Source organism: Myxocyprinus asiaticus, chromosome 2, assembly GCF_019703515.2.
Source record: "Myxocyprinus asiaticus isolate MX2 ecotype Aquarium Trade chromosome 2, UBuf_Myxa_2, whole genome shotgun sequence".
Lineage (NCBI taxonomy): Eukaryota > Metazoa > Chordata > Actinopteri > Cypriniformes > Catostomidae > Myxocyprinus > Myxocyprinus asiaticus.
The window spans coordinates 2,478,895-2,493,275 of NC_059345.1; the positions used below are offsets into that span (position 1 = coordinate 2,478,895).

At 39.9% G+C, this 14,381-nt stretch overlaps 1 protein-coding gene across 1 annotated transcript; it reads right to left on the minus strand.

The window, feature by feature from the left end:
- Window positions 1-1,636: 1,636 nt before the first annotated feature.
- On the minus strand, window positions 1,637-9,934 carry LOC127410871 (ER membrane protein complex subunit 4). The gene is made up of 6 exons (XM_051646091.1): window positions 9,764-9,934; window positions 9,058-9,190; window positions 8,637-8,751; window positions 3,403-3,556; window positions 3,136-3,296; window positions 1,637-3,059 (listed from the first exon to the last, which is right to left on the minus strand). The coding sequence occupies exons 2-6, from the start codon at window positions 9,159-9,161 to the stop codon at window positions 3,024-3,026; spliced, it is 570 nt and encodes a 189-aa protein (XP_051502051.1). The 5' UTR covers window positions 9,162-9,190; window positions 9,764-9,934; the 3' UTR covers window positions 1,637-3,023.
- Window positions 9,935-14,381: the final 4,447 nt, after the last annotated feature.

Genomic DNA, 14,381 nt, shown 5'->3' on the forward strand with positions numbered 1-14,381 from the left:
TTCTCTTACCTCTGCTACGCTGATGACACGCAACTCTACTTGTCTTTCCAGCCCAACGACACCACAGTGACTGCTCGAATTTCTGCCTGCCTGGCGGACATCTCGGCCTGGATGAAGGAACACCACCTGCAACTTAACCCAGCCAAGACAGAACTCCTTGTCTTTCCAGCCAACACTGCTGTTGAACACAACATCACCGTGCAGCTGGGTTAAACTACAGTAACGCCTTCCAAATCGGTCAGAAATCTAGGGGTAACCATTGACAACAGACTAAATTTCACAGACCACATCTCAAAGACAGCAAGATCATGTAGATTTACACTCTACAATATCAGGAAGATAAGACTCTTCTTCTCTGAACATGCCACACAACTGCTTGTTCAGTCACTTATCATAACTTGACTGGACTACTGTAACGCTCTCATTGCAGGCCTCCCTGCATGTGCAACTAGACCCCTGCAAATGATCCAGAATGCAGCAGCACGTCTGATCTTTAATGAACCAAAGAGAGCGCATGTTACACCACTCTTCATCTCTCTCCACTGGCTGCTGGTTGATGCACGTATCAAATTCAAGGCTCTGATGTTGGCATACAGGACAGTCACTGGGTCTGCTCCAGCATACCTAAAATCATTTCTGAAGAGCTACGTTCCCACCAGAAGTCTACGGTCGGCTAAAGAACGTCGCCTTGTTGTACCAACACAAAGAGGCACCAAAACACTTTCCCAGACTTTCAGCTTCATCATACCACATTGGTGGAACGACCTTCCCAACTCCATCCATGAAGCTGACTCACTCTCTGTCTTCAAAAAACGACTAAAAACACATCTTTTCCATGAGCACTTAACCAGTCATTAAAAAAAAAAAAAAAAAAAAACATTCCTGTTGCACTTTAATCTGTTTTGAATACTATTATGATGCTAGTGATACTTTGTAATACAGCACTTTTTATACCACTGTCTCCTTAAGATGATTCGCTTATGTTCTTCTCTTTTGTAAGTCGCTTTGGATAAAAACATCTGCCAAATGAATAAATCATTTAAGAAAAATTCAGTTCTAGACAGACCCGGGAAATGTGCAGACCACTTCCGCACTTAAGAGAACATTTTCTAAACTTCTCGTAAGACAATGTGCTGTGTAGAGAGTGAAACCTGTCAATCAGGTTTCACAGAGAACGGGACGCTGTAATTGTTATTGTTTTCTGGGTGGAGACGTGAGACCAATAAGCCCCCGTGTAACGAGCAACAGAAATATCAAGAGAAGTATTTTACAGGGACAAAAATCTGCTTCATAGATTTGAGATAAACCTACTATAAATATTGTAAATGACCTGAGCAGGTTATCGCTTGATTTAAATACACATCTGTCAGTCAGTGTGAGATCTTTAAGATGTTTGTCCTGCTGTCTGAGGAACTTTAAACATGTTGCTGAACTAGTAAATCAAGACTCTTGGTTATGTAATGCTTTGAAACACAACAACATTGTTCCCTTCTATTTTAGTCTCTATCGTTGTGAAATAATCAGCAAAGCTTTAATCAGGAATCTCATTTAAACCTTAAGAACTCTGATATAGTGTCCTACAATATTCACAAATCAGGGGTAATTCTGTTCCAATATCCAGAGAAAACAGCTCACGTTTTTCTCCTAAACACTGGTGTATTTTTATTGTAAATAGATGAATATCATGAAACCTGTCAAGAACATGTGCAATCCATATTCAACCAAAATAAAAAAGAAAAACAATGAGGAAAAAGTAGCAATTGTCTAAGCACAAATGGAATATTGAATTGTCTTGTACTGAATTTTAAATATGTCAATAAAACGGTCGCAGATATTTTCGTCACCTATGCTGATTTTGTATGAAATTTGGTGCATGTCCTCAAAATGTTGTCTTATCAAAGAACACCAAATTTTGTTAAGATTGGACTTTGCGTTCAGAAGATATTGGCCAATTAGTCAAAAGAGGCCACGGCCAAAAAGAAAAATTGTCAGGATGGACTCTGGATGATATGCACCAAATTTCGTGGACATTAAACCAACTGCAAGTTAAAAAAGGAGTTTCATTTTGTGCTTGGACCCCTAATTACAATTTGCATACAGAAAACTATGCATAATTAAAAAAAATTTTTCTCCCAATTTGGAATGCCCAATTCCCAATGTGCTTTTTTTAAGTCCTCGTGGTGGTGTAGTGACTCGCCTCAATCCAGGTGGTGGAGGACGAATCCCAGTTGCCTCCGCGTCTGAGACCGTCAACCCGTGCATCTTATCACGTGGCTTGTTGAGCGCATTGCCACGGAGACATAGCGTGTGTGGAGGCTTCACGCTATCCACCGTGGCAACCACGTTCAACTCACCACGCGCCCCACTGAGAATGAACCACATTATAGCGACCACGAGGAGGTTACCCCATGTGACTCTACCCTCCCTAGCAACCAGGCCAATTTGGTTGCTTGGGAGACATGGCTGGAGTCACTCAGCATGCCCTGGGATTCGAACTAGTGAGCTAGCGAACTCCAGGGGTGGTAGCCAGTGTATTTTACCACTGAGCTACCCAGGCCCCCCCAACTACAATTACATTTCATACATACATCAAGTATTTATAAATCATTTATTTGTTGGACTGCTTTTAATTTAAGCCGAATTATCAAATTCAAGTTGTTTGGATGCAGGATGCGGGAATCTGATGACAATTACAAACAGTAAAACCTCTAAAAAAAGTACAATCTCTGATTCACCCATATTTCAACTAAAAATCACTGAAGGATAGTTCACTCTTTTTATGTGAAAAATTCAGGTACTTCTTTTACAAGATCACCAATCTAAAGCAGTTATTTGTTCAGACCGTTTGAGTTCAAAAAGCACAACAGGAATACAACTTTATTAATTAAGCATATTATTAAACAGAGCAAAAGTTCAAAACACAAAAGATCACTGTTAACATAATTAATGAAGTATAACTTAATTATCAGCATGTGGGATTAAAAATGTTAATGTTAAATGTTCAGCATTTATGTGTGTGTGTTTCACATGACCATTCCTCCACCCATGATCTCCATTCTCTGTGGAGAAAATAAACAGCAGTGAGACATCACATCTATTTCCATTTAAAACACACACAAACACAGATTCATGTACCTGTGGTGGTTCAATGAAAGCCAGCCAATCAGATGAGTGTGTTGGGAGGAGCCCCATGGATTGACACTTGTATATGGCCAATGCCGATCCGAGCAGGTTACCGATGAGGTAAACCAAACCCTGCAGCCACTGCTGACTGGAGCTCTCCAACAACTTGAACGCTTTCAGACAAAAACCCACACTCAATGAAATTCTGTATTGTAGTCATAAATAATAATAAAAGCTCTTCACTGCACCAGGAATGGAAGGACTCTTGTAGATACTCACTGGCTGACATGGACATGAGCGCTTGAATGGGTCTCCAGGCCATCATACACACCATCATGATGGGGAAGATGGAGATGGTGTTTCCAGACATATACATGATGAACAGGTTCATGGGGATCTGCTTCAGCGGTCCTAAAGCCACGTCCCAACATCTCTACAGAGTGTCAGAAAACACAAGGACAGACATTCATGATTATATTCTACACTCACATTTTAATTCGCTTTTTACTAGGGATCGGAATCGTGAGGAACTCATAAGGTTTATTCGTTCAGGAATTGGATTAAACTGCTCACGCTGTATGTTTCGAGCTATAGTTTCAAAAGAACCAGTTCATAAGAGTCGTTTGATCGAGAATCGGGCTACACTGATCGTGCTGTAGATTCAAAAGGTCAGTTCATAAGAATCATTTGATCAGGAATCGGGCTACACTGGTCGCGCTGTAGATTCTAAAGAATAGGTTCATAAGAGCCATTTGATCGGGAATCCGGCAATGCTGGTTGCGCTGTAGATTCAAAATAATCAGTTCATAAGAGTCATTTGATCGAGAATCGGGCTACACTGATCGTGCTGTAGATTCAAAAGGTCAGTTCATAAGAATCATTTGATCAGGAATCGTGCTACACTGATCGCGCTGTAGATTCAAAAGAATCAGTTCATAAGAGTCATTTGATCAGGAATCGTGCTACACTGATTGTGCTGTAGATTCAAAAGAATCAGTTCATAAGAGTCATTTGATCTGCAGATTCAAAAAAATCAGTTCATAAGAGTCATTTGATCAGAAATCATGCTACACTGTGCTGTAGATTCAAAAGAATCAGTTTATAAGAGTCATTTGATCAGGAATCGGACAACACTGATCGCACTGTAGATTCAAAAGAATCAGTTCATAAGAGTCATTTGATCAGGAATCGTGCTACACTGATTGTGCTGTAGATTCAAAAGAATCAGTTCATAAGAGTCATTTGATCAGAATCGGGCTACATTGAGCGCACTGTAGATTCAAAAGAATCGGTTCATAAGAGTCGTTTGATCGAGAATCGGGCTACACTGGTCGTGCTGTAGATTCAAAAGAATCAGTTCATAAGAGACATTTGTTCAGGAATCGGGCTACACTGATCGCGCTGTAGATTCAAAAGAATCGGTTCATAAGAGTCATTTGATCGAGAATCAGGCTACATGCTGGTCGCGCTGTAGATTCAAAAGAATCGGTTCATAAGAGTCGTTTGATCGAGAATCGGGCTACACTGGTCGTGCTGTAGATTCTAAAGAATCAGTTCATAAGAGACATTTGTTCAGAATCAGGCTACACTGGTCGTGCTGTAGATTCAAAAGAATCAGTTCATAAGAGTCATTTGTTCAGAATCGGGCTACACTGGTCACGCTGTAGATTCAAAAGAATCGGTTCATAAGAGTCGTTTGTTCAGAATCGGGCTACACTGGTCACACTGTAGATTCAAAGAATTGGTTCATAAAATAAATTTCACTGGGAGTCAGGCAACATTGGTCAAGCTGTGAAAACAAAAGAACCGGTTCATAAGTGTCATTTGATCAGGAATCCGGCTACACTGGTTACGCTGTAGATTCAAAAGAACTCGGTTCATAAGAGTCATTTGATCAGGAATCGGGCAACACTGGTCACACTGTAGATTCAAAGAATTGGTTCATAAAATAAATTTCACTGGGAGTCAGGCAACATTGGTCAAGCTGTGAAAACAAAAGATCCGGTTCATAAGTGTCATTTGATCGGGAATCCCGCAATGCTGGTTACGCTGTAGATTCAAAAGAACTGGTTCATAAGAGTCATTTGATCAGGAATCGGGCAACACTGATCGCGCTGTAGATTCAAAAGAATCGGTTCATTAAAATAAATTTCACTGGGAGTCAGGCAACACTGGTCGAGCTGTGGAAACAAAAGAACCGGTTCATAAGAGTCATTTCTTTAGGAATCAGGCAATGCTGGTCGTGCTGTATCGTGTTGCTGATTCAACAGCGGTGTGAGATGATTTTCTGTGTGTTATTCCATATAAAACTGCTTTCAGCACCTTTAAATGTCACAGAGAAAATCTGAATGAAACCTATTCAAGAAGAATTAATTTACATAATATTTCCAAAACATTGTATGATTTGTTGTGGTCGACTATTCTGAACACATTTTTCCAGGAATTATATAAATACAGTTGAAATCAGAAGTCTACATACACCTTAGCCAAATACATTTAAACTCAGTTTTTCACAATTCAAATCAAAAATCAAATCAAATCACTTTATTGTCACAGAGCCATATACACAAGTGCAATGGTGTGTGAAATTCTTGGGTGCAGTTCCGATCAACATAGCAGTCATGACAGTGATGAGACATATACCAATCTACAATAACATCAAATTAACACAACACAATTTAAACATCTGTTATACACATAATTACACACAACACAAGATACAAATAATAACATACAATGTACATTATACAATACACACCATATAGAATACACATTATACAATAAAAAAAGTATATATAGTATACATAAAATGTACAGTAGGTTGTATTGTACTGTATTGACATTCAGGCTGTCGGTTGATAGTAAGATGTTAAGAGAGAATATAATATAATAATAATATAATTTATGACAGTCCGGTGTGAGATATAAGAGTAATAAAGTGTAGTGCTGATGTATACTGATTGTGAGTGATCAAGAGTTTAAAAGTCTGACTGCTTGGGGGAAGAAGCTGTCATGAAGTCGGCTGGTGCGGGTCCTGATGCTGCGATACCGCCTGCCTGATGGTAGCAGTGAGAACAGCCCATGGCTCGGGTGGCTGGAGTCTCTGATCCTCTGAGCTTTTTTCACACACCGCCTGGTATATATTTCCTGGAGGGAGGGAAGCTCACCTCCGATGATGTGTCTGGCAGTTCGCACCACACTTTGCAGTGCTTTGCGGTTCTGGGCGGTGCTATTGCCGTACCAGGCAGAGATGCAGCCAGTCAGGATGCTCTCCACAGTGCAGGTGTAGAACCGTGTGAGGATGTGGCGGTTCATTCCAAACTTCCTCAGCCGTCTCAGGAAGAAGAGGCGCTGATGAGCCTTCTTCACAACAGCTTCAATGTGGATGGACCATGTGAGTTCCTCAGTGATGTGGACACCCAGGAACTTGAAGCTGCTTACTCTCTCCACTGGTGCTCCATTGATGGTGATGGGACTGTGTTCTCTGTCTTTTCTTCTGAAGTCCACCACAAGTTCCTTTGTCTTACTGACGTTGAGGGAGAGGTTGTGCTCCTGACACCAGCGTGTCAGAGTGTGCACCTCCTCTCTGTAGGCTGTTTCATCATTGTCAGTGATCAGACCTACCACCGTCATATCATCAGCAAACCTAATGATGGCATTGGAGCTATGTGTTGCCACACAGTCATGTGTGTACAGGGAATACAGGAGTGGGCTAAGAACACAGCCCTGCGGGGCTCCAGTGTTGAGGGTCAGTGATGAGATGTTTCTGCCCATTCTGAACACCCAAAAATGAATAATAACTGTCTTAGGTCAGTTAGGATCACTACTTTATTTTAAGAATGTGAAATGTCACCAGGGGCCTGGGTAGCTCAGCGAGTATTGACGCTGTCTGCCACCCCTGGAGTCGCGAGTTCGAACCCAGGGTGTGCTGAGTGACTCCAGCCAGGTCTCCTAAGCAACCAAATGGTGCGGATGCTAGGGAGAGTAGAGTCACATGGGGTAACCTCCTCGTGGTCGCGATTAGTGGTTCTCGCTCTCAATGGGGCGTGTGGTAAGTTGTGCGTGGATCGCGGAGAGTAGCATGAGCCTCCACATGCTGCGAGTCTCCGTGGTGTCATGCACAATGAGTCACGTGATAAGATGCGCGGATTGATGGTCTCAGAAGCGGAGGCAACTGAGACTTGTCCGCCGCCACCTGGATTGAGGTGAGTAGCTGCGCCACCACGAGGAACTATTAATGGGGCTTTTCTACTGCACGGTATGGCTGTGCTCTCTTTTTGGGTGTTTTCCATTGTGGATAGTACCTGGTACCTTTTTTAGTACCACCTCGGTCAAGGTTCCAAGAGAAACGAGCCAATGCTAAATGTGACGCCAAAACCCTGCAGATCACTGATTGGTCAGAGAGAATCATCACTACCAGCATCACTGGATTTGTGACACGGGACATCAACCCGCTAGTTTTAAAGTTAGCAACAGCGATAGCAGTATCATTTGTGCACGCAACTTTCGAATTGTAAAACCGCACCGTGGTCAATAAACGAGGTGCAGACGTTCATCTCGTTAGTAGCCGGATGGGACGATGCAGCTATGACGATCAGCCTACAATGCCTCCCCAAGTTGAGGCTGCACTAAACTGCAGTGGAAAAGCAAGCTCAGAAAAGTAAAGCGAGCAGAGTCGAGTCGAGTCGAACCGTAACGTGCAGTGGAAAAGTGCCATAAGTAGTGGGAATTGGGCATTACAAATTGGGAGAAACGGGGAGTAAAAAGAAAAAAAAAAGAATGTGAATAATAGTAGAAAGAATTATTTCTTTCAGCTTTTATTTCTTTCATCACATTCCCAGTGGGTCAGAAGTTTACATACACTTTGTTAGTATTTGGTAGCATTGCCTTTAAATTGTTCGTGGTCCCATGGTGTTTATACTTGCATACTATTGTTTGTACAGATGAACGTGGTACCTTCAGGCATTTGGAAATTGCTCCCAAGGATGAACCAGACTTGTGGAGGTCCACATTTACTTTCTGAAGTCTTGGCTGATTTCTTTTGATTTTTCCAAGATGTCAAACAAAGAGGCACTGAGTTTGAAGGTAGGCCTTAAAATACATCCACAGGTACACCTCCAATTCAGTACACCTCCTATCAGAAGCTATTTGCCTAAAGGCTTGACATCATTTTCTGGAATTTTCCAAGCTGCTTAAAGGCACAGTTGACTTAGTGTATGTAAACTTCTGACCCATTGGAATTGTGATATAGTCAATTAAAAGTGAAACAATCTGGTCTGTAAACAATTGTTGGAAAAATTACTCGTGTCATGCACAAAGTAGATGTCCTAAACGACTTGCCAAAACTATAGTTTGCTAATATGAAATCTGTGGAGTGGTTAAATTTTTTTTTAATTTTAGAGTTAAGTTTTAATGACTTCAACTTAAGTGTATGTAAACTTCTGACTTCAACTGTATCTGGTTGTGTTTCTGGAATCTCTGACAGTGTGTCATCATTGTTTCAGATACGTCACCTTCTCTACCAGGTTTCGGTCGGCCTCCTGTACGCTCGTGTCCGGGACGGGTTTATCTGAATATCCCACAGGATACATGACATCACCTTCTTTACTCTGCCGGTCACCACGATTCCTGTACGGAGAAAAACACAGACGCAGATGAGGAAAATGGGTTTTTAACAAGTTACTATTTTGTAGGCGATTAAAACTGTCAGGACAAAAAACACCATAAAGGTCTGATAAAAGTAGTCCATATGACTCATGATGAGGTCTACTCCAAGTCTTACAAGCTATACGATAACTTTGTGTATAGAATTGAAATTTAAGTCGTTATTCACTAACAACTTGCTCCATATGAAAGTCATACAAGATTAGAAGAACATGAGGGTGAGCAAAAGACAACACAATGTTCAGTGTGTCATCATATGTGATGTTGTACCTGCTGTTGCCTAGACTCAGTTCTAAAGCCCATTTCATTCTCTTGGTTGTAGCTCCGCCTCTCGTGGACAGAGCTCCGCCCCCCTGACCGCTCGTTGATGCCATACTGCCGGATCTCTCAACTGTCAGTCCACCTGGACGAATAAAGACATCCATAAGCCATTTCTGTCATTACACCACATTTATGAACAGCAAATATAGAATTAAACTGATTTTGGATGTATATAACAGTTTTTGTTTTAAACTCATGTGTTTCACAATGTGAGGCAGACATATGCATTTCTTAAGAATAATTAAATCTTTTGGTTTAAGTCCATCAAGTTCCTAATAAAACATCAATTAATCAAATTAGCTGAAGTAAGTTTCATTTGTAAAGTGTTATTTAATCAGTGAACCACATAAGTCTATCATCAGCAAAATGCAGTTTTTAGCTTTTACAAACCATGTATAATCAATGCATGTTTAATTAATAACTGTTTAATATTATAATACTGTAATAATAAGCTGTCAAAGACTCAACAGTTTTTTTTACTCTCAGAAATGCCTGTTTCCATAAAAGCGTGCAATAAACACTGTAGTGATATTTCCAATATCATAAATATGCTGAAAGTGTTTTCTTTTTTTATATGTATTTTATTATGAATCTGTCATTAGATTCATCAGCAGATTTTAATGTTTGTTTCATAAACATCGTCAGATCGTCTCACCTTTAAACACTTTACAAACAGTCAGTCGGATCACACGCGCTGCTCTAACAGATGTTTTTATAACGCAGTTAAATATGATTCTAATTCAAATTTATTGATGAAACAAAATAATTGAATGATCGCTGCTCTCCTCCTCACAGGCGCTACTGATGACGCAATGCTGACAACACTTCCGGCCCCGAACACATGACGTCACAAACGGGCTTTTATTATGTCGTCGTGCAGGAATCCCTGTAACTGTTATCTAGAAAGTACATTTAATTGTGATATTGATGTTTGTTGTGCATTCTGCGGACTGCATCCAGAGACAATGTCTCATTTATTGTGCAGTTGTCCTTAGTGTGTTTTTGGTTCACCTTCTGCTCATTTGATAAAGAACATATTATGTCTAATTTCCAACTTTGTTTTGAAAACGTTTTGTTTGGTTTCTGTAACTATGAAATGTCTCATTGTAAAGGATATTATTTGATTATTCTGTGACTCCTCTTAGGTAAATTTAGTATACATAAAGCGAAGTATTTGAAGTTAAAACCACTGTATATAATCTTTAAAACAGAAGTCCGACAATACTTGAAAACAATACTGAACTTGAAAAATAAGAGAGTTGTGAAATGTGTCAAAGTCTTAATGTATCTGGCTTTCATTAATTTATTTGTATTTCTTTTTTAATACGATTTCTTTTTGACATGTTTTTGGTTATACAGCTATAAAAAAAATAATAGCATTTTATATATATATATATATCTTCAGTGCTCCTTCTAAAACATATTCAAATGAAAAAATGGGCTAAAGCTATGCCAAATGTTTTTCTCAACGAGTTTAAACACTATCTCCCTGCCTTGAATGGTATTATTTACAAAAAGCCAGAAAGACTCATGAGGCACTTTCTCGCATAAATTAGATTTTATTTATTTTGCCAACACTTGTTGCGAGTTGTATCCGTTTGTATTAATTTTGTTTGCAATAAATAAAAAAAATTGCATTAACAACATCTAAAAAATATACGTAACATTTTTTAAGTCTTATTAATCCCTCCCTAAGCTTAAAGGTGCTGTAAGCGATTTTAGCTGTTCTACTTCCACGAGACTGAGCCTATTAGCCACGCGCCCTTTTCCCAAAACCCCAAACTCCTAAGATACCGAATGAGCTTTACTGAGAGCAGAAACGGTTGTTAAAAACAACAGTAGTAAAATAGCGCCCTCAACTGACATTTGTCATGAACAACATGGCATAAAAATGTCATAATGCCTCAATAACTATGAGAATGCGCAAAATGATTGACAGGCAGAAAGCGTCATTGACTGCTGACACATTTTTGTTTGTTGTTTACAGAGTCTAGAGCTGTCACAGAGACCAGTGAGATATCTCACAACACTTATTTCTTTAAAATCTTTCAGGGAATAGGTACATTTTTGAATACCTTTTCATGAAAAAGTCACTTACAGCACCTTTAAAAAAATGAATAAAAGTTAGACTTTACATTTAGTATGTTTTGATGACTTTAGTTTTATAATGTTATATGTATATATATATATATATATATATATATATATATATATATATATATATATATATATATATATATATATATACACACACAGGTGCATCTCAATAAATTAGAATGTCGTGGAAAAGTTCATTTATTTCAGTAATTCAACTCAAATTGTGAAACTCGTGTATTAAATAAATTCAGTGCACACAGACTGAAGTAGTTTAAGTCTTTGGTTCTTTTAATTGTGATGATTTTGGCTCACATTTAACAAAAACCCACCAATTCACTATCTCAACAAATTAGAATATGGTGACATGCTAATCAGCTAATCAACTCAAAACACCTGCAAAGGTTTCCTGAGCCTTCAAAATGGTCTCTCAGTTTGGTTCACTAGGCTACACAATCATGGGGAAGACTGCTGATCTGACAGTTGTTCAGAAGACAATCACTGACACCCTTCACAAGGAGGGTAAGCCACAAACATTCATTGCCAAAGAAGCTGGCTGTTCACAGAGTGCTGTATCCAAGCATGTTAACAGAAAGTTGAGTGGAAGGAAAAAGTGTGGAAGAAAAAGATGCACAACCAACCGAGAGAACCGCAGCCTTATGAGGATTGTCAAGCAAAATCGATTCAAGAATTTGGGTGAACTTCACAAGGAATGGACTGAGGCTGGGGTCAAGGCATCAAGAGCCACCACACACAGACGTGTCAAGGAATTTGGCTACAGTTGTCGTATTCCTCTTGTTAAGCCACTCCTGAACCACAGACAACATCAGAGGTGTCTTACCTGGGCTAAGGAGAAGAAGAACTGGACTGTTGCCCAGTGGTCCAAAGTCCTCTTTTCAGATGAGAGCAAGTTTTGTATTTCATTTGGAAACCAAGGTCCTAGAGTCTGGAGGAAGGGTGGAGAAGCTCATAGCCCAAGTTGCTTGAAGTCCAGTGTTAAGTTTCCACAGTCTGTGATGATTTGGGGTGCAATGTCATCTGCTGGTGTTGGTCCATTGTGTTTTTTGAAAACCAAAATCACTGCACCCATTTACCAAGAAATTTTGGAGCACTTCATGCTTCCTTCTGCTGACCAGCTTTTTAAAGATGCTGATTTCATTTTCCAGCAGGATTTGGCACCTGCCCACACTGCCAAAAGCACCAAAAGGTGGTTAAATGACCATGGTGTTGGTGTGCTTGACTGGCCAGCAACCTCACCAGACCTGAACCCCATAGAGAATCTATGGGGTATTGTCAAGAGGAAAATGAGAAACAAGAGACCAAAAAATGCAGATGAGCTGAAGGCCACTGTCAAAGAAACCTGGGCTTCCATCCCACCTCAGCAATGCCACAAACTGATCACCTCCATGCCACGCCGAATTGAGGCAGTAATTAAAGCAAAAGGAGCCCCTACCAAGTATTGAGTGCATATACAGTAAATGAACATACTTTCCAGAAGGCCAACAATTCACTAAAAATGTTTTTTTATTGGTCTTATGATGTATTCTAATTTTCTGAGATAGTGAATTGGTGGGTTTTTGTTAAATGTGAGCCAAACTCATCACAATTAAAAGAATCAAAGACTTAAACTACTTCAGTCTGTGTGCACTGAATTTATTTAATACACGAGTTTCACAATTTGAGTTGAATTACTGAAATAAATGAACTTTTCCACGACATTCTAATTTATTGAGATGCACCTGTATATATATATTGGCAAGTCGTTTAGGACATCCACTTTGTGCATGACACAAGCAATTTTTTCCAAAAATGGTTTACAGACAGATTGTTTCACATTTAACTGACTAAATCACAATTCCAGTGGGTCAGAAGTTTACATATACTAGGTTAACTGTGCCTTTAAGCAGCTTGGAAAATTCTAGAAACTGATGTCAAGCCTTTAGACAATTAGCCAGTTAGCTTCTGATAGGAGGTGTACTGAATTGGAGGTGTACCTGTGGATGTATTTTAAGGCCTACCTGCAAACTCAGTGCCTCTTTGCTTGACATCATGGGAAAATCAAAAGAAATCAGACCTCAGAAAAAAAATTGTGGACCTCCACAAGTCTGATTCATCCTTGGGAGCAATTTCCAAACACCTGAAGGTACCACTTTCATCTGTACAAACAATAGTACGCAAGTATAAACACCATGGGATCACACAGCCATCATACCGCTCAGGAAGGAGACTCATTCTGTCTCCTAGAGATGAACGTAGTTTGGAGCGAAAAGTGCAAATCAATCCCAGAACAACAGCAAAGGTCCTTATGAAGATGCTGGAGGAAACTGGTAGACAAGTATCTATATCCACAGTAAAACGAGTCCTATACTGACATAACCTGAAAGACTGCTCAGCAAGGAAGAAGCCACTGCTCCAAAACCACCATAAAAAATCCAGACTACAGTTTGCAAGTGCACATGGGGACAAAGATCTTACTTTCTGGAGAAATGTCCTCTGGTCTGATGAAACAAAAATTGTAACTGTTTGGCCATAATGACCATTGTTATGTTTGGAGGAAAAAGGGTGTGGCTTGCAAGCTGAAGAACACCATCCCAGCCGTGAAGCATGGGGGTGGCAGCATCATGTTGTGGGGGTGTTTTGCTGCAGGAGGGACTGGTGCACTTCACAAAATAGATGGCATCATGAGGAAGGAAAATGATGTGGATATATTGAAGCAAAATCTCAAGATATCAGCCATGAAGTTAAAGCTCGGTCGCAAATGGGTCTTCCAAATGGACAATGACCCCAAGCATACCTCCAAAGTTGTGGCAAAATGGCTTAAAGACAACAAAGTCAAGGTATTGGAGTGGCCATCACAAAGCCCTGACCTCTATCCGATAGAAAATTTGTGCGCAGAACTGAAAGTGTGTGTGAGCAAGGAGACCTACAAACCTGACTCAGTTACACCAGTTCTGTCTGGAGGAATGGGACAAAATTCCAGCAACTTATTGTGAGAAGCTTGTGGAAGGCTACCCATAATATTTGACCCAAGTTAAACAATTTAAAGGCAATGCTACCAAATACTAACAAAGTGTATGTAAACTTCTGACCCACTGGGAATGTGATGAAAGAAATAAAAGCTGAAATAAATCATTCTCTCTACTGTTATTCTGACATTTCACATTCTTAAAATCAAGTAG

Bases quoted from the DNA above. Each gene is read 5' to 3' on its own strand.
- LOC127410871 (XM_051646091.1), bottom strand. From the start codon at position 9,161: ATGGCATCAACGAGCGGTCAGGGGGGCGGAGCTCTGTCCACGAGAGGC. The intron at 3,297-3,402 runs GTGAGTATCTAC...TTTGTCTGAAAG, and splicing joins GCTCATGTCCATGTCAGCCA to CGTTCAAGTTGTTGGAGAGC. The intron at 3,060-3,135 runs GTACATGAATCT...TTTTCTCCACAG, and splicing joins CTTTCATTGAACCACCACAG to AGAATGGAGATCATGGGTGG.